General features: G+C 42.3%; 1 protein-coding gene across 1 annotated transcript in view; it reads left to right on the forward strand.

Annotated features, from left to right (window-relative positions):
- The window catches only part of rb (adaptor related protein complex 3 subunit ruby), a 539,541-nt gene that overhangs the window by 463,135 nt on the left and 49,601 nt on the right, over positions 1-26,805 (forward strand). The window contains exon 19 of the mRNA XM_080276000.1: positions 13,465-13,604. Within this exon, the coding sequence (XP_080132126.1) occupies positions 13,465-13,604 (140 nt within the window). The remainder of the gene's footprint in view (positions 1-13,464; positions 13,605-26,805) is intronic.

Below are 26,805 nucleotides of genomic sequence, written 5' to 3' on the forward strand. Positions count from 1 at the left end.
TTGATCCATCTTGCTTACAGCGCTCATTTGTTTTCCCACCTAAATATCATCCCGCGAAGAGAATTAAATGTGGATGATAATATACTCTTAAATGTTTATTTTTCTGATTTGATGGCACTCGTGATTTCAACGTTACCATTATCTGTGGGTTTTCTTTTAGGGGACATTTTTCCATCAATATTGTTGCTTTACGATGTAAAATAAGTACAGTAATCCCTCCAAGATCCAATGTAACAGAGCCATAGGCATGTCTGGGACTTGGGTTTGTCCGGGACTTGGGAAAATGCCCTTGGACTGGTACTTATGGACTCCAACCGAACCTAACTTTGAAAGCCACCTAAATAACTCCCTACCAGTCATGCACAGCACCTATTTAAGACCCTATTCACACAAGTAAGGGACAGAAACCATAAAATATATGAAAAGGAACCAGAGAATGAGAAATTAGAAGTGAGTGAGGAAAATATTTAGTAGTTTACAGGGTACTTATGACACATCCGTGGCCGTCACGAAGATTAACCCTCCTCTTCTCTGGCTCTGACAATGGTGAAGGTGCATTGGAAGCACATACAATAATCCAGTGTTGCACTGCACTTAATCCTTTGCACTCTGAATTCTATTTTCTTAACACTGCACATTCTGTTCTTGCGCTGCACTTGAAACATGCCAGTGTTGCACTCTGCACTTAATCCTTTGCACTCTGAATTTTAATTTCTTAACACACTCTGTTGTTTACACTGCACAACACTTTAAATTCCCATGTGGTCTAGTGGTGAATTTATTGCTGTTTATTCACTGTCAGAGCTAGAGAGTAGGTGTTGCAGGTGGCCCAGGGGTGCGTCGCTGGTACATTGTGATGGGCTACCGACTTCAGACGACTCTGAAGACAGCCGCAAACTCACATCCAGTGGAGACTCCGCCATGGCCGATGTACTGGGCTGTGGCTCGAAGGTAGAAGGCAGGTCTTGGTGAGGCAGTGGTGCGGAGCCAGGGCTTGGCACGGCAGGGGTCATGGGCCTGAAAAAGGTGTCAGTGGTTGATTGATGTAAGGAACGGCAATTCTGGCGATTGACGATGTGCTGCCTAAAAGCATGCACTTGCTCCACAAGTCCTAGGGGCCACATCTCCCTGTCACAGTCTGGGTGTTCCAGGTAGTCAAGAACGAACTCGACGTGCTCCCGGAGTGCGCTCAGCTTGGGGATGGCTGGAGTTGTGGCGCACTGAGGGAAGTCTGCATCATCATCACTGTCCTCGTCAGAATCTTCCAGCTGGGTACTTGTACCTACATCAGAAGATTATGATCTCGATATCAGACATAATTTGATATCCAGGATTGCCCTCATCATCAGCCAACTACTCAAGCACTTTGTCCACATCCAGCTCATCGCCAGATGCACATGGAAGTCATCCACGTCAAAACCTAGAAAGTCATGCACCACATCGGCTTCTAGAAGCAGACTAGTCCAACCACTTTCCAGAGTCTTGACAGAGACTTCCTTCCATGCACTGGCCCAGTTGTAGATGGCTGACTTGAGGTTGTAGTGATGAAGGTTTTCCAAAGTCTGCTGGCCTCATGTGTCCTGTTCCTCCCTGTGCTTGTCCTTGTCCTCGAGAACAACCATCACCTCGTCCAGGAACTTCCAACGGTAGAGCCTCTTCATTGCCACGATCACTTCATGGTCCATTGGTTGTATTAGGTGGCAAGAACAAGCACCTAATGCGGCCATTCTCAGTCACCAACTCCTTGTTGGACGGATGCGCAGGTGCATTGTCCAGAAGAAGGAGAGCCTTTACCTGGTTGTGTGGGATTCCCAGCGTGTTTGGCTGGTAATGGATGACCTCCTTGACGTAGTGCTGGTAAAACCCGTCTTTAAAGATCGTGGCTGTGAACCAGGCCTTCACAGAATGGTACCAAATGACAGGAAGGATATCCATCAACCCATGAAGGCATCGAGGCTGCTTTGCACGGCCAACAACAATGGGCTTGAGTCGGTGCATGCCGTTAGCATTGGCACAACACAAAGCAGATATCCGCTGCTTGGAGAGCTTGCATCCAGGTATACGCTTCTCTGTCTCCTCTGCTAGGGTGTTCGTGGGCAGTGAGCGATAGAACAGACCAGTTTTGTCTGCGTTGTAGACTTGACTGAGAGTGAGACCCTCCCTGTCAATCAAGCCCTCCACCTTCTGCCGAAACTCTTTTACTCCATCCTTGTTGGCCCCCAAAGTTTTGCCATGGGCCTTACGGTTAGTAAGGCCATGCCGTAGTTTGAAGACGAAGTGCCAACCCTTGGATGCCTTGAAGTCTGGGGAGTCGTGTAACCTTGCAAACTTCTTTGCGGCAGCCTTCAGCTCCATGCCATGCACTAGCGCACCAGCAGCACGTTGTTGACGATACCAAATGAGCATGGAGCGGTCGACTTCTGCAAATCTGGAAGGGTACATAATCTTCCTCTGCACGTTGCGTTTGGTCGTCAGTGGGAAGTCAGCCGTGTACTGGGTGAGTTTGTCCTGGGATTTCTTGATATTGAACAAGGTAGAGTGGGTCACGTTGAATTCACAGTGAATGCGGAAGGTCGACCATCCCGTGACCACCTTTTCCAATATCATTTGCTTCTTCTTCAGAGTCAAAACGACTCGTTTCCACTTCTCAGGTGGCGGGGCCATCGTCACACACACGTGTAAGAGGCCGCAGAGGAACAGCAGGGCCTGCAGCAGGTAGGGCACCAGCACAAGAGCGAGCACACGGGCAGCCATAACGACGACCTTGCAGTCAGTGGTAGGTAGGTGGGAAATGGGGAGGATGCAGGGGCACTCTAATGGACGTTGGAAGAACTGTGTGCCAAAACACAGCTGTTCGTCATCGCATGGCAAATTTAAAGTAGGGATGAACACATGTTGGCTTTTTTTTTTTCTTTTTTCATCTTTACATTTTTTGGCCATTTTTGGTGTTTGAAGACCTGAGCCCAAAATGTCCTGGACTTGTGACATCCAAGAACTCAAGCCCAAAATGACCGGGACTTGGGGTGTCCGGGACTCAGGTGTCCGGGTCTTAAAGGGATTACTGTATTACGAGAGTTTCTTTTACATTTCAACCTTGAAACTGTTGAGTCATAGGTCGTGCATTTCACATTCTTTCGTACAGCTAAGCCTCAACTTTAGTATATTGTGGTTTCCTCCTCTGTAATGTGAGACATTCACATTAAAAACACTGATATGTTGCATTTTGGAGTTGTTTTCATAAATACAGTAAAACTTCAATTTAACGGCACCCTAGGGGGCCCTGAGCATGCCGAGAAAAATGAAATTCCATTAGATTGGGGCTTACACCAAGGGGGAGGGGTGGGGAATCATAACAAAGTCTGAGGCATCCACTCCACTCCGCTGCGTGATGGTAACTGACGTTAGGCCTGGGCTGGCGTGCAGTGTTGCCAAAGTAGTTATAGAAATCCACTAGATTGGTCTCAATAGTGGTAAAAATCTGCCAGACTGAGAAAGATTAAGGAAAAAAACCTAGACAGAACTTTAAATGAACACCAGATATACAGAAAATATTTAAATTTTTACCAGTTAGATAGCTTTTAAAACAGCTTTTAAAATGACTTAATTTGGCGGGATAAATGCTACATTGGTAACACTGCTAGCATGAATGTTGACTAGTGGAAACGTCAGATGTCGCTTTGTCACTTAATTATTGTTATTGACCTAAAACAAATAAACATTAAACATAACTACAGTAATACTTTCACAAGATTAGTTTTCTTTTACACCATTAAATAATGTTTGCAGGGTAGGGAAAGACTCCATCTGCTAACTCCCAATCAAGTGAACGTTGCCAGACCCAGGGAGTTCGTCTGAAATCAAGTCAACACTTAGCCTACTTGGGCAAGTGTACTTTCTCGCATAAATTCATAGGTGAAAGTCAAAAGCTCATCAATATTCCTTCTCACGAGGTATCAGTGTTGAGAGATTTTATCATAAAGAAATGTGGCTTTTTTTTTTTTTTCCCCCCTAGTCAGGAGGCCCAGTGTACAGGTAATTTATCGATACCCTCGGAACTCAAGTTAACACATTTTTAAGCATATAAACATGTGCAGACATACAAAATCAATAAAGAAATTTTATATTTACCCTGTAGAACAAAAGAAAGCAGGTAGGTGTGGTGGTGTAGTAAAGTACTGTACAGTAATCCAGGTAAGTACAGTACAGTAATCCAGGTAAGTATGGTACAGTAATCCAGGTAAGTACAGTACAGTAATCGAGGTAAGTTAGTTGGCAGGTTGGAGTAAACTAAATGGCACTACATAAATAAGTTCACTAAGTTATGAAGTCTATAACACTAGTTCTTAAATCTAACCTTACATGCTAATTTATTTCACTTTGGGGTTAAGGCTTACTGGTGGCACTGGTGGATCGTCAGGATCTTCATCCAGTACCGGTACCATAGGGAGGTCACTTTGAGCTGAGGTTGAGGCTGGAGATCGCTAGAGGTTACGGTGGCCCTCTTTTTGGCTCGGGCAAACATGGTGCGGATGTCTGCCTGTTTGCTGGCCTTTCTCCGTGAATCCTGTAGAATATTGCACATACTGTGCAATGATAGAACATGTTGAACAGAGAGTGAAGGCTACCTCTCAGGAAACCTTATGAAAGTGTCTGCTGCTGCCAATCCATCATCCCAGGGCACATTGGGTGACACTTCTAGTTCCTCGTCACTCTCCTCCTCGTGAACCTCTGGTGCTCGTCCTTGCACAGCAGCAATAATTTAATCAGTATCAAATGTTTGTGTGACGGGTACATTGTCTTCTAAGTCCATCCAGTCTTCCAGTTCTTGGTCTTCAACCTCCACCTTATCACTGCCATTAACCATGTCACGAATGTTCTTCTTGAGTTTCTGGGCTGTAGCAAATCCCTCAAACTCGCCATCCTCATCAAAGTGGCCTACATCTTGCGTCACAGTGAGCCACAACTTTCGCCATGCTCTGTTGAGAGTCGTACTCTTCACGTCCTTCCAGGAATTGGAGGCAAAATAAATGGCATCCTTTAGAATGAAGTTTTTCTGTACTGAGACCACATCTGAGTCTGAGTTAAGGACCATACGCATAAATTCTTTTTTATAGTGCATCTTGAGGTTTTGGATTACCCCCTGATCCATAGGTTGGATCATACTTGTGACGTTAGGGGGCAGATAGACAGCACAAAAATTCCCCGAGACTAATTCACTGGCAGGGGGATGCGCCCTACAGTTGTCCAAGAGGAGTACAACTGTTGTGTCCTCAGGCTTGCTCAGACATCTTAAATTCTCCCTGACTGCAGGAACGAATACATGAAAGAACCACTGCTTAAACACCTCACACCTCATCCATGCATTTCCCTGGTGGTCATAATGAACAGGCATGTGGGCTACTTTCCTAAGACTTCATGGTTTGGTATATTTACCAATCACCAGCAACTTTATCTTGTGTTTCCCCGAAGCATTGGCGCAGCATAAAAGAATTATCCTGTCTTTATTTTGTTTAAAACCATGTGTGCCACCTTCTCGTTACCACCTGCTAAGGTAGAACCTGGCAAACATTGCCAAAACAGCGCGGTTTCATCTACATTGTAAATCTGATCAGCTGACAGATGGTATTTGTTGACGATGCCTTGAATTGTTTCCTTATATTCGTCAGCAGACACTTGGTTAGCAGACATTTGTTCCCCACTAACATCAATGGACCTAATGCCATGTTGAAGCTTGAATCTGTGCAACCAGCCAGATGAAAAAACACACTTGTCGGTAATACCTAGCCTCTCATAAAATATTTTGGCCTGTTCAATGAGTAGTGGGTCAGAGATTGGTGCACTTTCGAAACGCTTGAGGTGGAACCACTCATACAATGCATGATCAAGTTCTTCTAATTTAGGACGCCGTAGGTTCTGCCTCTTTTCTATCCCCTTGTTGGTCTCACTCTTAGCAAAAATCTCCTTAATCTGGGCTGCCTGTTTCTTGAGATCGTAGATGGTGGAGGAAGAAATTGCAAATGCTTCCATAATACTCCTCCTAGACTCATTTCTCTCCAACCTCTGCACCACTTTGAGCTTTTTTCTGAGTGTCAGTACCTTCCTTGACCGTTTTTCCTGAACTTTTGGCATCGTCACTGCCTAAAAAAGTCACAAAATCCTGAAAAATAAGCACACACGTGGGACACTTTTGAGTCAGATTAGGCGGTAGAAAGACTGGGTGAGCATGAACATAGGCTACCCAGTTGGCGGGAAACTGCAAACAGACAATCGAGATGCACGTGGCGCTGGCCACATTTGAATTTTTCTAATTTTTACCCATTTGGGGGGAATTTTAAAAATATGTTTGCATAAATATTCCTTGGGAGATTTTGGGAATTTTAAAATTTTTTTTGCATAAATATTCCTCAGGAGATTTGTGTCGTTAGTTTGGGGTTGCTGTTACAATGAATGCCGTTAAATTGAGGTTTTACTGTACTGCTTTTTCCGTCGCGCAATATAGGAAATATAAGTAGATAGTGACAGTTGCCAGATACCACTTCCTGATCGAAAGGTACTAGGAGTCGGGTCATCATTTCTTTGGCAGTTTGTACAGTACCCCTCCTAATTTTGGCACTGTTTTCAGGTTAATCTGCCATATTTAGACATCAAAACACACATAGGAATATCCAAGGTAATGCTAAACACCAAGAAAACCATAAAAAAAAAAAAAAAATGAAAACAGGAAAACACCCTACCTGTGCAGTACTGTATGTACAGTACAGTACCCCTCCTAATTTTGGCACTGTTTTCAGGTCAATCTGCCATATTTAGACATCCAAACATACACAGGATTAACCACATTAATGCAAAACACCAAGGAAATAATGCATAAACAGCATACAGTACATCCACAAAAAACCTTAGTATGGTTGGAAAATCAGTTATCTGACACCATGATGGCTGGTTCTGGGCCACAAAAAAATTCCACTGCCAAATACTGTATGCCACTGGAAATTGGTTAAATTGGTATAAATGGTATACCATCATCCTCGCTGGTGTTTGTACTATAAGCTTATAAAAATGTAGCAAACTGATGAGTAAAAGGACAGAATGCAGTGACAATAATGTTCAAGAGTAACACTTACCTTCATGTAACTTCGTACCATCCTAATGCAAAATTTGGCCGGCACCTTGCAAGTGTTAAGCACATGTCTAGATGCAGAATTTCTGGAGCTATTTCGTGGTCACTTAGGAATTTCGATATGACCAGTAGTATTCAGATAAATCGCAAAACAAATAAAAAACTCACAAGTCACTGCTATCAGCACAAAGGAGGGAAGGGACTGAGGGAGTGAGGGGGGAGCCGGGAGAGTATAGAGGAGGGACAGGAGGGAGAGAGAAGCGAGGCTGTGGGCAGGATTGTCACCTTTCTCTCATGAGGCAGATGGGCACTTATACCATACAGTTACTCATGGCTCGTGGTCAGTTAGACACCTGGTGGCCATTCGGAAACAAAACTCCCGGCGACTGGGGGACTTTGGACGTCAGTAGAGAGGTTGACGGCTGCTGTCACCGAACACGTACTTGTGGCTTGTGGTCTATGTTCGATGCGTGATGGCAGTTGCGAAAGACTAAGCCTGGTGGCTGCGCGACTTTGGACATTGGGTGGGGATGCGTACGGACACTTTGACACTGCTTGTGAGTTACAGTCGTATTACTTGGGTGCTGGAGGTTTGTTGGGAGTGACTGGACCAGTGTACGTCTGACCATTCAGTACAGGGGCGTACAGACATTTTAGCTCTGGTTATGGGTTACGGCCTATTTCCCGCTTAGAGCTTGAGCTCAGTGGCCACGATAGTGAATGTTTGAACATGTCGGCTGGCTGGCCAAAGTTCTCAGGGACTTTTACTTCCGGATAACAGCAAGTAAATTCAGATAATGGTTTAATAGAGACAAAGTCCACTCTCCAGATAATGACCAGATCCGGATAATGCACATCCAGATAAATGAGGGATTACTGTATATAAAACAAAAGTGCAGTAAACTCTCAGTTACCTGTCATTGCAGTATCTGCTCAACACAATCTCCAGTGATTTTTGCTCGACTCTGTTTAAGCAATATCCAGCAAAATTATGCAATGTCCAGTTCAGGAATGGGAAGTAGTTGGCCCTCTGGCATAGACATGGTGCCCAGTCGGTGCACAGGTGGACCCTACAACACACAAGCCAATCACAAAGCACTGCAGGAGCAGCTCACCCAATGCACCGAGCCTACCTTCGCTGACTCATTCTCTCCTGTGAATGCTGTGCAGCGAGAATGTATGTGTGCGCTCTGCGCTTGTGACCCTCACGGTAGCTAAACCCTAGTGCTTGGACTTAGTCTTTGGCCTCCCATGCCTCACACATTGCTGTAGTGCTGTGACTAACCTTGTGGCCCCTCATTGCTTTGTACCTTATTGCTCTGAATACTGTACTGTATAAGGAGGACATATCTGCGTATCTACCCTCCGTTGATGCCAGCACTAAGTGAGTACAGTATGATTATGATTGTATTATACACTGTGTTGCTGTACTATATGTACTGTATTTTTGTATTTTATCCTTAATTGATTAATTGTATTTTATGCTTAATTCTAATCTTTTACTTAAGGATAATATTGTAGGAAAGTTTTTGGGATAGAGGGTCAAGACAGATAGTAACACATTATCTGGCGCAGTGTGAAATGGATAGCTGATTGGGGATACTGTGCAGTATCTGGTGTGAGTGTTGTCTGAATTACGTCAGATAATTGAAAGTTTACTGTGTATTTTTTTGTGAAGCTTTATTTCAGAGAATCTTAATTCAGTCTCTTGTTAATTGAGAAGTCACTGAAATTGTTACGGTACACAATAAAATAGAGTATCTCTTTGTAGATCTAACGAGAAGTGCTGAGTATACCATAATTGCCAAGGAAATGGCCATAACCCCTAAAGGTTGGTCCTCATTCTGATATGTGCGCCATGGGGACCTTGGTCCCTGTTCCAGAATGTTTAGACACACGTTCTTAGCCACGGCACTACAATAAATAATCATAGGACATTGGAACACCACTCATTTTAAAGCTAGAGTTGCACTTTGCTGGGCATAAAGGTTTTTATGATAGGTTTAATAAATCACCTATTTTTTGCAAAAAAAAAAAAAAAAGGCCCTCTCCTATTGGATGATTTTATAAACAATGCCCGACCCCAAGGGGTTAAAAGGTAAGTAAGTACCTGTACATGGTCATGATCCGTGTGAGATATGGTACTGTTTCATGAAACTAAGGTTGGTTTCTGGGGGGGGGGGGGGAATTGGTTCTTCCCTAAGATCAGAGATTAGTTTTATGGGTGTGAGGTATGTGCATGCTGAAATATGGGTATGAATATTTTGAGGTCATTATCTAGTGTACATTAGCTTTAATTAAAAGAAAAAGTGTGGTAAATTTAATTTTAACTGGTCCCTGTTGAGGTGTAAATCACAGTATCTGTAGTCTCATTTGCAGTCTCTGTTGAGGTACAGTCGCCAAACTTTCCACCTGGGCCACCTAGCCGCGAGAGGTGGGTAACGGGTGCAGGCAACAGTGTATCTGTTTGTTCGTGTGTACATGTTCGATGAAAATCCGGATCATCAACTCTCTTAATCCATAGTGAACCTCAGTCAGAGTCAGAGTTCATCCCATAGATGGCTGGGTACAGAGTTGGGTGGGGAGAAAAATGTCTCAGGAGTAGGGCGGCTCTCTCATCGGCTCAGCCAGTTGCATGAAACTGGTCACATGGAAAATTGTTGTGTGCCACAGGTCGCGCTGACCGAGGCCAAATAAATAATGTCGTTATTAAATGTATAATAAGGTAATATATATAATATTATGATATAAATATATACTATAATATATAATACAATAATGTATATTATAGTCTACTTATCTGGCCTTGGTCCGATAATATGAATATATACTACAGTATTATATATACAGTAATCACTCTAATATCCGAACGCCCAATATCCGAACATCCCCACTATCCGGACATAAGAATGTTTCATACTGTACTTTTTTCCATACCATACTTACCTCAAACACCTCATTTCACCCTTTAATGTCCTTTATTGGTGTGAATAGGGTGTTAGGAGCTATGCATGTGCAGTAGGAAGGTGTTTTTCTGAGTTAGGCTAGGTTAGGGTCCATAAGTACTAGTCCAGGAGCCAGTCACCAGAATGTTTATTATTGTATGAACCTACTTCTAAACCCTCATTTTATGTTTCTTTTGCATTTATTTCAGTCATTTATAATATATACAAAAATATATATTACAGTCAACTTATTTGGCCTTGGTCCGTGCAGCCTGTGGCACACAACAATTCCATGTGACCGGTTTCCTGCAACTGGTCGAGCCAGTGGGAGAGCTGCTTAAGGGGAAGCTTGGAATAGTGAAGGCCAGGGCAGGCACCGGACGGGGGGTGGTGGTTACGTTATTCACAACACCAGTGATAATAATTGCTGAACTAGTTTTTGAGATCCATTGGCATTCTACTAAATATTTGCATTGTTAACAATACTGAACATTTTATTTTCTATGTTACTATAACATGTTAGTGCACTATATACTGGAATCGCTTCAAGCCTTTCTCTCTCTCACTCTCCCCTTATATCAGTAATTCCATTTCATAGGGTTATCACCTGCTACCAATATCAGTATAGGTTGAAGAGGAATGCATTTACCTAACATCTAAGTCCAGTTACAAGTAAGATTACTTGCCATATTCACTTCATGAATGAATTTGACCAATAAACATTAGGATGATGTTCAGACACTGTTAACAGTTGCTTATTTTCTTGTTGGTAGTACTTCAGGTAGATGTTTTATGTGTTCTGTGGTGCACTGTGAAGGGGTAGGAGGTTAAAATACTGTCACCTCAACAGGTGAAGAGTTTATGCATACTGATGTCGAATGTGGCAGTTATATCAGGTATGATAATGACTTACTGTATCATATTTCATATGACTATGGTCATTACGGTATAGTCCACTCATCTAACAAGTGACTGAATTACACATTACAAGGAAAATTGATTGTGAGCAGTGCCACTTATGTGTGAGGTCACACATTTACACGCTCATCGATTATTCACTGAACAACATTATCTCACATTATAACAAGATAAAGACACCACCATCCATCACAGTATGCAAAAACTTCCAGTCATTTATTGATTCATGAATTGTTGGGACATTTATATCACCACTGGCTGTGATATTACTTATGCGACTGGTAAATCCAACATAACGAACGTGAAATTATCATTACAGAGTGGAACACCGATTTGGGTGTGTGTGTGTGTGTGTGTGTGTGTGATGCCATGAACCTACGGGCTTTAGCAACCGTCACTGAGGCCCGGGGTGCGAGGATATGTGATGTTGGTTGCTGACTGGCTGCTACTGAGACCTAGGTCATAAGATATGGGCTTGGTGTTTAATAGGAGAAACCCATCTCTTCTGACGGGGGTGGAACCACGTCACAGGATCAGCTGGTGGAAGCATTAACTACCACGTCACTCACAACACTGTTTCACATATTTAATATATATCAGCTATTAAAACAATTGCCGTGTTTGCATTGCAAGCACAGTGATCCATTTAATGATTAAGTGATGAGATGCTTAGGTTTTCTGTTGTTAACGGAAGGATTGACAATGAGATGCATATAATTTACTGGCAAACTGCAAAATGAACAGACATTGGTATCTATTTTTCAACCTCAGGGGCCGGTCACATGATGGTTCTTCCCTCCAATAATCAGTAGACAATTTTTAGCCATGGGTGTATCATGTAATAATGGAAAAGAATCCTTTTATAAATACCGGTATGTAATGTATGTAAAGATGTGGTCTTTTAGATTACTTTACTTACTGTTTTCAATACTGGCATTATCCAGTACTTTCAAAAAGTTCCTTTGAAATTCCATCGGGTAAAACTTGTTGACTGAATAATGGGATGAATGAACTCTGAGGTTCACTACTGATGAAGAGAGTTGATGATCTGGACTTTCGTCGGGCACGTACACACGAACACACAGATACACTGTTGCCGGCACCCGTTACCCACCTCTCATGGCTAGGTGGCCCGGGTGCAAAGTTTGGCGACTGTACATCACAGTTTAAGGGTAAAGGCATACTATTATAAGCTTCATCCTGTAACTTCAACATCTTCATGTACCAGTATTTAATTATCTATCTATCTATCTATTGCCAGATGCCTCAGTCCCATTTGGGGTGGCCACAAACAAATCTCCTCCACATCGTCTTGTCCCCCGCCATTTCACTGCCCCGCTTCCAACTCACACCCCTCTCTCTCATATACCTCTCCACCCCATCCCTCCATCTCATCCTCAGCCTCCCTCTCCCTCTTCCCCCCTCCACCTCACTCACATGCACTCTTCGTCTGTCTTTCACCCTCCATCCTCTCCACATGGCCAAACCACCTCAGTGTATTCCTCCTAATGCTTCCTATCACATCCACATCCACACCACAACGCTCCTTTATATCCTCATTTGTCAGTCTGTCTCTCCATGTGACTCTACAGGCTCCTCTTAAATAACCCATTTCCACTGCTCTCACTCTTGACTTGTGTCCTTCCAGCAACATCCAAGCTTCACTTCCATATGTTAGAGTTGGTATCACAATACTGTCATGTAGTAACTTTTTCACTTCCATGCTCACTTCCCTGCTTCTTATCACTGCTTTCAAGGAACCAGCAACCTTTCTTCCCTGCTGTACCCTTTCAAGCACTTCACCTTCCAAACCTCTATCCTTACTCATCACACTACCCAAGTACTTAAAGGTACTCACATTTCCAGCTCTCCTTCGTCTTCACTCAACAACACAGTATCATCTGCAAACAACAGTACAGGGAGTTTCCAAACATTACCCTCTCTCACCAGGTCCACTCCAGCATCCACTACCCTACCTTGTACCTCTTTTATTACCCCATCCATGTACAGATTGAACAACCATGGAGATATGACACATCCCTGTTTCAACCCAACTTTCAAAGAGAAAAATTCACTCAATTCACCATCCACATGCACTGCAGCCTTAGCACCATCATACATACTCTTCACAGCATTCAACAACTTCCCATCTACTCCTTATATTCTTAATACTTTCCACAATCCTTTAATTATTAATTAATCCTTTAATCCTTTAATTATAATTATATTAACATTATTCCTTTAATTATAATAACATTAAAAACATCATGTTGAACAGACACTGTATGTGCAGTATGCTCACAATCAGGATATTTATGCTAAATGTAACATACAGTATTGTGTATTTACTGTTTACTAGTATATTGATAAGCTTTTCATAATTCTGATGAAAAAAAGTTGTTTTTCATTACTGGTATATTCTGTGCAGATATTATTTTCATGTATAACTGATGATGTCTGAAATATGTCTTTAATTTTCAGTCAAAGCTGCGAGGAATGAATGAAATAAGTGGATCAGTAACTGTCTCCTCCAGTAACCAAGAAAAAAAGAACCTGATAAATAGAGTTTATGAAACTGCCAACCTTCTCCAGGTTCAGTGTTCAGAGAGTAACATTGCAAAGTAAGTTGCTAAATTCATGTACTGTAACTGCATTTAACAGTTTAATCTATGTGTAAATACTCTTACTATACACTGTACTGGTATACAATCCTGAATTCAGTACAAGCAGTCCTTATTGTAAGTAAAGTGTGGGGTCTTAACTATTACAACTTTTAAAGTTCAGTTCTTGATGTAAATTGAGGGAAAGTGGTTAAATCTGCTCCATAGATAGCAGTGGAACTTTAACCCAACAACTGTGGCATTAGATTTCGTGGTCCATCCCCATGTGTGAAAAAAAAAAATAATAATAATAATAATTTTTGCTTGTATGAAATGAAAGAGTGCATGGAAAAGTATTGGAAAAAACAAGTATGACTTAATTATTTACCTTAGTTCAGCTGTGGTGAAGTAATGAGGACATTTCTTGTCTACCCCCTAATTGCAAAAAAATGGGATATGTTTTCTCAAAAATAATTTTTGCTCGTATGAAATGAAGGAGTGCTTGGAAAACTATAGGAAAAACCAATATGAGTTCATTATTTACCATAGTTCGGCCATGGTGAAGTAATGAGGACATATGGGAGAAATATATAGCTGCCCTTTCCCAAACAAAAAGCCTTGCTCATACGATGTATGTTGCAGCTGTTGGGTTAATACTGTAGTCAATTTTTGCCTGTCATAACCAATGGGGTCTTTCTGTGATGTATCTGTTGCTGCTTTAAAGCTATAAACAAAGGGACAAGTTTTCTTTCATCTTTTTCAGCACTTTGTACCTCCTTAGTAATTTGGGCTTACCTTTACCGGAGAAGTAGCCAAGTCATGCCTCACCTGCTTTTGGTGAGCTCGCAAACACCTCACAGAAATTTTTGTTCATATTTTTAATACTCTACACTTCAGCATTGTTTTTGATGCTAGGGATGGCACAGACAGAGATGTTGCTGTATGCGGCTTTACCCCAGGGAGTTTTTTTCCCTGTGATATGACAAACGAGCAAAGTGGTCGGAAAGGTTATGTAGTTGAGCTGCTAGGTCTGTCAGACATTCTTCATGTTGGTTGTATTGATGTTGAGGAAGGGAACCTCAGATTTGTGGGAAAAAAAGAAGCCTGACTTTAAATTGTTCTGTGAAAGCTGTGAAGCCAGGTTTGAAGACTTCCTTACCTCCTTAGTAATTTGGGCTTACCTTTACCGGAGAAGTAGCCAAGTCATGCCTCACCTGCTTTTGGTGAGCTCGCAAACACCTCACAGAAATTTTTGTTCATATTTTTAATACTCTACACTTCAGCATTGTTTTTGATGCTAGGGATGGCACAGACAGAGATGTTGCTGTATGCGGCTTTACCCCAGGGAGTTTTTTTCCCTGTGATATGACAAACGAGCAAAGTGGTCGGAAAGGTTATGTAGTTGAGCTGCTAGGTCTGTCAGACATTCTTCATGTTGGTTGTATTGATGTTGAGGAAGGGAACCTCAGATTTGTGGGAAAAAAAGAAGCCTGACTTTAAATTGTTCTGTGAAAGCTGTGAAGCCAGGTTTATTGTTCTGTGAAAGCTGTGAAGCCAGGTTTGAAGACTTCCTTAAATCATCAGTAAGCCATCCTGATGCAAAATTGGGTGACCGGATCCGAAAGGTTGTGGTTGAGACCACTGAGGGAGTCAGCGTCCTTGAAAGGAAATTGGATGCCACTGGGCCAGCTGCAAAAGATGCACCCCTCAATTTTCGGACATGCTTGGTTCCAGAGTCTTGCCTGATGAACCTTTTTGCTGCACTAGCCAAGTATTTTTCCCCTTTTGCTTCAATATATCCTAAGCAGATGTTAAAGCGATCCCACACTTGTCGCAGCTTCCGCACGGGAACACCATGGTCCAGTTTTTTCAACAGTTCTACTCTATCCTGTTGTATTGTTTTTCTTTTTAGCATAGTAAACATCTTACTACTTTAAATTCCCCATGAATAGCTGTTAATACACCACTGTGACCAGACAGGTGAGTGAATATATGTGTGAAAATATGGGTGGCCAGTGTGGTAGGTCACTGTTTAGCTACATATCAGTTACTTTGGTAACAACATGCCTTGTGGTGACTGGCTCTTACATGCAAATCACTCCGAAACATGGTAACACTTTATGCATTTCACACTTACTTATAAAGGGCCTCATTAGACACCAGTGATGGGAATAACCTTTTAATTTGACATTGGTAGTAATTAAGAATAAACTGATGATACAGTATTTAAGGGTAATGCTATATCCACTCACTTGATGTAGTGCTGCCTCCTTCTTCCTTCACCTTTGTCATCGCTTTTTTGTGTCTTCCCTCTGCTCTTCCTATTTCTTCCATCATTCCTATCACCTTTTATTACTCTTCTTTCCTTGTCATATGGTTTTACTTTGAGTTACAAGCCTAATGGTTTCCCGTAAGCCAGGAAACCATTTACGACATTGGGTGGTAACCATATAACCAACCCATACATGTTCCCCACATTTCAACAAGTGGGTTGGTGGAGGGTTAGTGCCCCTCATCATATAACAGTTAACTCAAAGACAAATGGCTGCCCCTTATGGGGTCATGGTGTCTAGCTATAAATAGATAGATGAATCACTAGACTTAACCAAAAGTACAAGAAATTTGATGAGAAAGAATCGCATTCAAAACAACAGAAACTGATGATTAGGAATGGTTAATTGTGTGAATATCATATTCACAGATAAAATACATTGATAACAATGCCGGCCCACAAAGTTAGTTAGAAGAGATATGAGAGGAAAATGGCCATCTGTTTCACGATAGTGAGTAACAGAGTCATGTGAACATTGCTTATCTAGTGTCTCAAGTATTTCTAGGGGTTATTATTTGGATATTAGGCAAAAAAGTGTGTGTAAACTTGGGTCTTGAACCGGTTACATCTATTCCCACTTACTGCTTTATTGGCTATTGATGGGTTTTGTCATTAACCACAGATCAAGAAGGTTTGACTGTACAGTATAAGAATAAACTGATGTTTAAGCTTGACATCACCACTAACACTTGCATCTTTCTTTGAAACCATAGCTAGGATTAAATGTAAGTAAAATGAGATAAGAGTCAAACAAAATACAGGTATATCATGGTTTAATGATGCAATTGGTTCGGAAGAACTCTTCATTAGACAGGATATGGTATATTGGGGTAGTTTTAACACGTAAAGTAATAGGATGGATTTTTCAGCCTTGGGTTCCCCCCCAACCAAGTCCTAAACCCACCCAAATGAGCCAAAAACAAGCTTAAAGCCAATCTAAATGGCCTAACAGCTGTAAAAGAAGCTAACCTAAGCCTAACACCTGTAAATAACTCACTAAAACCAACAAATAAAAGCTGAAAATCGTCAAATATAAATCTGGTAAAAATCAATCTTAGTAAACTGTACCCCAAACTGACAATGTTCACCCCACCTGTGGCTAAAACACAATATTCTAAGTCTAAAAGCTGTTTATAAATCAACTTGAACACACAATTTTAGTCCAAAATACCCTAAAAATCAGTAAAAAAAAAATAATAATTATCATTAAACCAGGGTTTGGCCATTGTTAGGTGGGGTTTGGTGGTATTTCTACCCTCATCGTAAAGCCAGGGTATCTCATCTAGGGGTATTGTGTTTCTGGGTATTACTGTACTGGGATCACCACCAGGACATACCGTGCAAGCTGTTCAAGTGATCACGCGCTACACTAATCGTTATCTGTGGCCATCCTTAAATTACTCTGCAGTCACGGGAATTTCAAGTACCCTTTTGTAATTTTGTCCGGATTAGAAGAGGTGCCGTACCGTCAGATGTCAGAGAATTGGTGTTGTAGCTGCATTTATATATATATATATATATATATATATATATATATATATATATATATATATATATATACAGTAAAATCTCAAATTTCGACAGTTTAGAATTCGATGATTCGAATTTAGATGCATTTTGGAGTGGTCTGCCTACCTCACTTTTCAATGCAAAATCGCGAATTTCTGTATTATAATTACAAATCATAATAGATAGATAGATAAATAGATAGATAGACAGCCCTATGCGAGCCTGGGAAAAGGAAATGAGCTTGCAAGTTACACTGAGGAAAAGCTGACGACACATTACGAAGTAGCCAGTAAGGAGATGATGCAGTTAGTTGTCAGCAGTCCAACCGTGAACAAAGACCTAATGACCATACACACATATACACACATACTCACACACAGGCTGCTAGAACTTTCCACTCACAAGGAACACACGTGACACACCCCTGCTACACCAGAATTTAGGAAAGAGAGCTCAGAAGGAGACAAGCCTTAGAACAGGCAGGTCAGAAAAAGAAAGGGCTTGGCAACTTGAGAGAGAGAGACAGAGAGATAGCTAGCGGGACTGGACTCTATACTCCGCTCCGTGTGAGAGACTTGTTAATATTTCCAAGACAAATAAAAATAGTCCCATACTATTCTTTACCTCTCCTGTCACTACATGACAAATGGGAAGCTACTCCAAGATATAAAAACCGCTCGTCCATAAGTCTAATATATATATATAACTCAACCACAAAGGAACCACAAAGTCTTTTATGACATTTAGTCATTTTATGACATTTGGTAGCAGCGAACGTATACGAACCTCGTCTACGAATCAACATTGAATTCCTACAAAATATCAAGATTGAAAACAAAAAGAATACCTCTCACAACCAACTCCTGACAGTATTCTCTCCACCCAGCCCCCTCCGCCTCCCCGATCATCATGCTGATGCAGAGGTGAAAGAGGTCACAGGACGCCTTGCAAGTAGTTTAACAAAACATTGATACGATCTTGCAATTTCTATGACGAACCAGCGAATTTACGGACATCTTCTCCGAATTAAAAGTAAATTTCTACAAAAGCAGGCGAGACTCTACAAGATTAGCTTCAGTTCTACTGGCTACTTCGTAATGTGTCGTCAGCTTTTCCTCAGTATAACTTGCAAGCTCATTTCCTTTTCCCAGGCTCGCATAGGGCTGTCTATCTATCTATTTATCTATCTATCTATTATGATTTGTAATTATAATACATTTCGATGTCACAGGCTTCATAAGCAAAAAGAGCCAAAGATCATCTCCTTCTTCAGGCCATTTACTAGGGTGTTGCAAGATATAACCATCCAAGAGGGTGAGGAGGAAGATGTTGACACTGCAGATGTCCAGATACTCAAGGATGATTTTCATTTTGAGGAATTTGGGTTGGATACCTCCACAGAGGAGGCTACTTCAACTAAGTGGTCCACCCCTGCCACACACCACCAACACCAGCCAGCCAAGTGATAATATTGCATAACCTAAGGTTAGTACTGTGCTGTACAGTGTGCTGTAACTACTGTAATAAAAACTGTGACAGGATACTGACAAACTGTAACAAATTTTGCTGTATTCTACACTACAGTACAGTATGGCAGTACAGTGCAGAACTACAGTTACTTAACCACATTTATAGTTCATAAAGTTTACAGGGAGCGAGGGCAAAAAATCATGATTTTACGTAGTGAAGTTAGGAGGCCCTGGACCCAAATTGATTTTTCCCATAAGAAGTTCAGTTTAAATTTCGATGTTTTGAATTTAGATGCGGTTTTTTGGTACATATGTCCATCGAAATTTGAGATTTTCTATCTATCTATCTATCTATAGCCCGACGCCCTAATCCCGCAAAGGGTGGCCGCAGACAAAACGCCTCCAAGTCGCTCTGTCACCCACTATTTGACTACCCTCCCCCCAACTCACCCCCCCCTCCCTCATATACCTCTCTACTCCATCCCTTCACCTCATCCTCGGTCTACCCTTCCCTCTCCCTCCCTCCACCTCACCTACGTACACCCTCTTAGTCAGTCTTTCATTCTCCATTCTCTTCACATGTCCAAACCACCTCATTGTATTTCTCCTAATCTTCTCAACCACATCCACATCCACCCCACAACGTTCCTTCACTTCTTCATTCGTCAACCTGTCCCTCCACGTCACTCCACATGCTCCTCTCAAGTAACTCATTTCCACTGCTATCACTCTTGACTTGTTCCCCTCTTGCAAGGTCCATGCCTCGCTTCCATATGTCAGGGTAGGGATCACAATACTGTCATGCAGTGACTTCTTAACTTCCATACTCACCTCCCTATTTCTCATCACTGCTTTTAGTGTACCAACAACCTTCCTTCCCTGCGGTACTCTTTCACGCACTTCATCCCCCAAAGTTCCATCCTTACTCATCACACTACCCAAGTACTTGAATGCACTCACATTCTCCATATCCTCACCATCCAACCTCACTGCACACTCTGTGACTTCATTCCTCTCAAACACCATAACTTTACTTTTGTTTACATTAACTTTCAGCTTCCTCCTCCTACACACTGTCCCAAATTCATTCACCAAACCTTGCAACTCCCATTCATCTTCACTCAACAATACTGTATCATCAGCAAACAGCAACACCGGAATCTTCCAAATCTCACCCTCATTCATTAGAGCCACCCCCACATCCACTGCCCTACCTTGCATCTCCTTTACAACCCCATCCATGTATATACAGTACAATCCCATTTAACTGGGCGGCTTGGGGAATTCACCTTCCAGGTTACAGATTTTTCCCGTAGTTCTGATATTCAAATCTATACAAAGGCGATCATTATCACAGCAGTAAATACAATTCAGGTACTCACCACTCACATCAGGGGACACACCAAGAGATTCCACCTGAAAAATTGCCTCGCAAACACACACCATGGTCATAGTGGACGTGCATGCAATGCCTTGCAGTACCAGTACTGCAAATTGCACAAGTCCATTTTGTTAACTACCGAATAATTTCTTGTATGTACTGTACTCATGTGGAAAACTAAAGAAATAAAATCCTGAATATTTATTGGTAAATTATCACGACACCTGTACTCCCACATCAGCTTTGTTTACGATCCCGGCCCCAACTGACCGCCACCATTCCGCCACTGTTTTGCACCATTGTTAACTACCGAAGTATTCGTTGTATATACTGTACTCATAAAAGTGGAAAAATAAAGAAATAAAATCTTGAACATTTATTGATGAACTGATGTTAAGACTGCACTGTAGAATTATCACACCTGTGCCCCCACACAAAGCTTTGCTTACGGTCCCGGCCCCAACTGACCTTCATCATTCCACCCTTCACCTGTCGCCAATCAGCTGTTTTGCACAAAATAAAATACATGATGTACTTATGAAGTGCAAGCATATATATTTTTTCTTCCAACAAAGTAAACCTTCATTTCTATTAACATTTTTTTTTTTTTTTCCCATCTCTGCCAGCACACATGCGTTCTAAGATGAATTTATGTGGTGCAAGTTAGAGAAGAGAGAGAAATTGAGGAGATGGAAGGAGCACTTTGAGGATTTGTTGAATGTAGAGAGTGAGAGCAGTGTGAGTATAAGTGGTTGGGGAATGGCTGGGAGAAGAAGAGATGAGAGGAGGGAGGAAGAGATCAGTAGGGCGGAAGTAGTGGAAGCGATGAAGAATATTAAGTTGGGAAAGGCCCCAGGAATTGATGGAGTGTGTGGTGAAATGCTGAGGTATGGGGGTGAGGTTGTTGTGGAGTGGATATGGAAGTTGTGTAGATTGGCTTGGGAAGAGGGAAGAGTTCCAGAGGACTGGAAATCAGGTATAATTGTTCCTCTGTACAAAGGAAAAGGGGAGAGAGAAGTATGTGGTAACCATAGGGGTATTTGCCTTCTTAGTGTGACTGGTAAAATATATGGTAGAATACTCATTGATAGGGTTAGGCATATGACAGAGGAGCTAGTTGGAGAAGAACAAGGGGGATTTAGGAAGGGAAAAGGGTGTGTAGATCAGATATTTGTTCTAAGATGTTTAGTGGAGAAGTATCTAGAGAATGGAAGGAAAGTGTACGCTGCCTTCATGGACTTGGAGAAAGCTTATGACAGAATAGATAGGAAAGGTATGTGGAAGGTATTAAGAATATATGGAGTGGAGGGGAAATTGTTGAGTGCTGTGAAGAGTATGTACGAGGGAGCTAGGGCTACGGTGCGAGTGGATGGTGAGCTGAGTGAGTTCTTTGATCTCAATGTGGGACTGAAACAGGGGTGTGTAATGTCTCCATGGCTGTTTAATATATATATGGATGGGGTCGTAAAGGAGGTACAAGGTAGGGCAGTGGATGTGGGGGTGGCCCTAATGAATGAGGGTGAGATTTGGAAGCTTCCGGTGTTGCTGTTTGCTGATGATACAGTATTGTTGAGTGAAGATGAATGGGAGTTGCAAGGTTTGGTGAATGAATTTGGGACAGTGTGTAGGAGGAGGAAGCTGAAAGTTAATGTAAATAAAAGTAAAGTTATGGTGTTTGAGAGGAATGAAGTCACAGAGTGTGCAGTGAGGTTGGATGGTGAGGATATGGAGAATGTGAGTGCATTCAAGTACTTGGGTAGTGTGATGAATAAGGATGGAACTTTGGGGGATGAAGTACATGAAAGGGTACAGCAGGGAAGGAAGGTTGTTGGCACACTGAAAGCAGTGATGAGAAATAGGGAGGTGAGTATGGAAGTTAAGAAGTCTCTGCATGATGGTATTGTGATCCCTACCCTGACGTATGGAAGCGAGGCGTGGACCTTGCAAGAGGGGAACAAGTCAAGAGTGAGAGCAGTGGAAATGAGTTACTTGAGAGGAGCATGTGGAGTGACATGGAGGGACAGGTTGACGAATGAAGAAGTGAAGGAACGTTGTGGGGTAGATGTGGATGTGGTTGAAAAAATTAGGAGAAATACACTGAGGTGGTTTGGACATGTGGAGAGGATGGAGAGTGAAAGACTGACTAAGAGGGTGTATGTGGGTGAGGTGGAGGGAGGGAGAGGGAGGGGTAGACCGAGGATGAGGTGGAGGGATGGAGTTGAGAGGTATATGAGGGAGGGGGGGGGTGAGTTGGGGGGAGGGGAGTCAAATGGTGGGTGACAGAGTGACTTGGAGGCGTTTTGTCTGCGGCCACCCTTTGCGGGATTAGGGCGTCGGGCTATAGATAGATAGATAGAAGTTAGAGTCGGTCCGGTAGGAAGAAAAACACCGGCGTTTGCTGATTTCCTGTCTCCCGAGATGTCTGGCTTACAAATTCTATGCCTGTTTTTGAAACGATTTAACCATCCAACACTGAAATCACATTCGACTTCTGTATTCATTTTATTGTGAAACTCTCTTGCTTTTTCTTCGATAAGAGGACCAGAAATAGGTGCTCCCCAAGATCTTTCTAAGCAAAACCACTTGAACGATGAAGAGTATGCCTTTTTTCAATGTACTTACTTGTCTCGTTTTTCATGAAAAATTCATGGAGCTTGGATGCTGGGTCTTTATATAAATCGTTGGATTTCCTACATTATATTTGGTCATCAGTGTTTTATAATGTTTGCCTTTTTCAAGTCTATTGCATATGTCCAGCTTCTGTTTCAAGGTAGGCACGACACGCTTACGTTTAGTTTGCTCTTTAGGCATTTTGGAATGTTGAAATTACCGTCCATCAGAGCAACACAACAGCAAGAGAGCTTGTTTACTGTCTGGTGGTAAAAAGCAGACTGGTGATTTGTGGAAATTGTGGAGGGTGTGGAGGATGACTGAATTCAAGTAGGGGAAAGAGGGAGGAGGAGGGCTGGTTAAGAGGATTTACTAGGGATTTACATTAGCCAGAAATGCCTTCACCTCGCTTAGTCCGACTTCACCCAGCCTCGCGTGACACGATAAAACGGCGATTTGGCGGTCCATTCAAAATGGCGCACAGTTATAACTTACTGACGTTTTTACCAGCCCTTGAATTTTCCCGTTTTTCTGAGTATTCCGTTTGTCTGGATACCGGATAGCTGGGATTGTACTGTATTAAACGGCCATGGAGACATCACACATCCCTGTTTCAGTCCCACATTGAGATCAGCTCACCATCTACTCGCACCGTAGCCCTAGCTCCCTCGTACATACTCTTCACAGCTCTCAACAATTTCCCCTCCACTCCATATATTCTTAATACCTTCCACATACCTTGCCTAGCTATTCTGTCATAAGCTTTCTCCAAGTCCATGAAGGCAGCATACACTTTCTTTCCCTTCTCTAGATACTTCTCCACTAAACATCTTAGAACAAATATCTGATCTACGCACCCATTTCCCTTCCTAAATCCCCCTTGTTCTTCTCCAACTAGTTCCTCTGTCATATGCCTAACCCTATCAGTGAGTATTCTACCATATACTTTACCAGTCACACTAAGAAGGCAAATACCCCTATGGTTACCACATACTTTTCTCTCCCCTTTTCCTTTTTATAAAGGAACATTTATACCTGATTTCCAGTCCTCTAGAACCCTTCCCTCTTCCCAAGCCAATCTACACAACTTCCATATCCACTCCACAACAACCTCACCCCCATACCTAAGCATTTCACCACACACTCCATCAATTCTTGGGGCCTTTCCCAACTTAATCTTTTTTATCGCTTCCACTACTTCCGGCTTACTGATCTCTTCCTCCCTCCTTTCATCTCTTCTTCTCCCAGCCATTCCCCAACCACTTATACTTGCACTGCTCTCACTCTCTACATTCAACAAATCCTCAAAGTGCTCTTTCCATCTCCTCAATTTCTCTCTCTTCGCCACCAACAATCTATTATTGCTATCTTTCACTCCCCTACTATTTCCCCTTTCACACTGCCCTACTTTCTTTACCTCCTTCCAAAACAATTTCTTACTCTCCCTCCATTTCACACTCAGATTCCTCCCAAACTCTTCATCCACTTTCTTCTTATTCTCCTTCACCAGTCTCTTAACCTCCCTTCTCCTGCTCACATATACCTCTCTCTTCTCTCTCTCATCTTTTCCCCTACCTCTACTCGCTAACCATTCACTATATGCCTTCTTTTGTTCCACAGCTCGTTTCACCTCATCATTCCACCATACTGTCCCTTGCACACCCTTGCATCTCCTCCTCACTCCACAAACCGCCTCACACGCTGCGCCTAACTCTTCCATGAATATCTTACATACGTCTTCCACCCCTTCCATCTGCTCTAGCTCATACCTTCCCACTCTTTCTTCCACTATGCTCTTGTACTCTGTCATTTTCTTACTATCTTGCAAATTCTCCACTCCTCTCATAGGAGCTGCTTCCTCCTGTCTTCCACTTCATCTCCTCAACCACTTTCTTTGCAGCTCTACTTTGGTCATCGCCAAGTGATGGTCCGAGACTTCATTCCCCCACCCTCTCCACACACTTGCATCCAACACTTGTCTTCTCATTCGTTCATAACAAGCAGCCTTGTAAGGACCATAAGGTCTGTTGCTGTTTGCTTTCCTGTGCAGTCCTATGTAATCCACACACACATAGGTCTATCATTGCCTTTCGTTCAACAAGTTCGTCATCCATCCTCCTCATTATTCTCCATGTATACTGGTGGATCATCTTATGACGAAAGTAGGTGTTGGCTATTGCCAATCCCTTACAAGCACAGATGTCCACCAAAGCACTACCATTCCCATCTACTTTTACTGTATATAAATATATAAATATAAATATACAGTAAAACACCTGCAAGTCGGCATCCTACAAGTCAGAATGACACACACGTTGTAATGGCACATGAAATTCATTAATGAAATTAATTTAAAATGGTCGAAATCAGTAAAAAAAAAAAAAATCCAGAAAAATTTCCCAAAAGTCGTAAAATGACGTCTAATGGAAGGCCCATCTTGGAATGATGACACATCATTCTAGGCTGTGAGGGCTCGTGTTGCTGCACCAGTCAGAAAATTCTCATAAAACTACTCCTAAGATGTGAAATCTCGGCTAAGGGAAGCCATATCTTGGTATGATGATGCACCGGCTCATCATTTTCTACCCTGTCAGGGCCCGCCAGCCACCTCCCGCCCAGTGTTGCTAGTATGGTGGCTTGCCCACTAAATGTAGAGGTTTTTAAAAAAATCTGGGGGATTATAAATAATAAAGCTTACTATGTCCTGTATCTGGCATATTTTAATGTCCTATCGAGCATTGTTTTCCTTAATGTTCTCAAATTTCCATCAGTCTGGTGGATTTTTGTCACTGTTTAGGCCAGTCTAGCAGATTTCTGTGCTGTACAGTACTGTACATTCCATTTGGCAGTACTGCTAAGTCCAGCAACCTCCCTCCTCACTCTGCCTCAGTCTGGCATCTGCTACTACTCGTGTCAATATTCTCTTGCGTTCCACTCTGTATTCCGCACTTTTATTCCTAACCAGCATGGCTCCCAAGGCTCCTTCAGGCAGGAAGGGGTTGAAACTGAAGACCCTGAGCATTCAAGAGAAGCTGAAATTTTTGGAAAGGATCGATGTTGGTAGCTCGATGCGTGCCATATGTGCGGAGTTTAACCTGGAGCCAAGCATGTTCTGCGATATAAAGAAGAACTGTTGTTCATTTGTGATTATGGTTAAGAAATGTTGCACAGAAGTGATCATATGCTCCCCTAGCACCTCTACGTCCTACCAAGAGGCTCTCCTTATGCTTGGATTACACCCTCTGCAAGCATGGTAAATGATTTTTGTATTTTTGTTTCTGGTTAGTCAGGAATCTCATATTTCCCATAAGTCGGAATTATAGCCAAGTCGGAATGGCCTCAGCTCCAATTTTTCCAACTTAGAGAGGTTTTACCGTATATATATATATATATATATATATATACAGTACCCATCTAGCGCGCTTTAGTCCAGCACGATTCGAGTCCAGCACGGTGAGCAATTAATTAGTATTATTTAATACGATTTAATTACTGCAACACAAGTGTGTTAGCATAACACGGACAGAGCTCCGAGAAGTGGGCCAAATCCGCAGAGTTCACTCCAGCACGATCACCCCTGGTCCAACACGGCCATACTGGACATTCCCATGATGATGATAGCCAATGAAAAACTTCTGATCAAGTAGCCGTCCCCGCCTGCTATCGTGACGTGATCGTGATGCCGCCCAATTAAAAACACTTCTGGTGTCACATGATGTTTTGTTTACATTTCTCCTGCCACAGAGCCACTCAGTCGCATAATTGCATTGGAAGGTGCTTTTTCTTGCTGCATTTTTTGCCCTTGTTACTGCATTTTACCCTGCTCACGATGCCTAGGAAGCCTTCTGAGAACCCCAAGAAGCGTCGGCACCTCCCTCAGGCCACCAAACTAGAAAGCATCGAGAGGAAGAAGAAAGGGGA

Source organism: Coenobita brevimanus, chromosome 63 (assembly GCF_032717465.1).
Source record: "Coenobita brevimanus isolate Jiangsu-jjx chromosome 63, ASM3271746v2, whole genome shotgun sequence".
NCBI classification, from domain to species: Eukaryota; Metazoa; Arthropoda; class Malacostraca; order Decapoda; family Coenobitidae; genus Coenobita; species Coenobita brevimanus.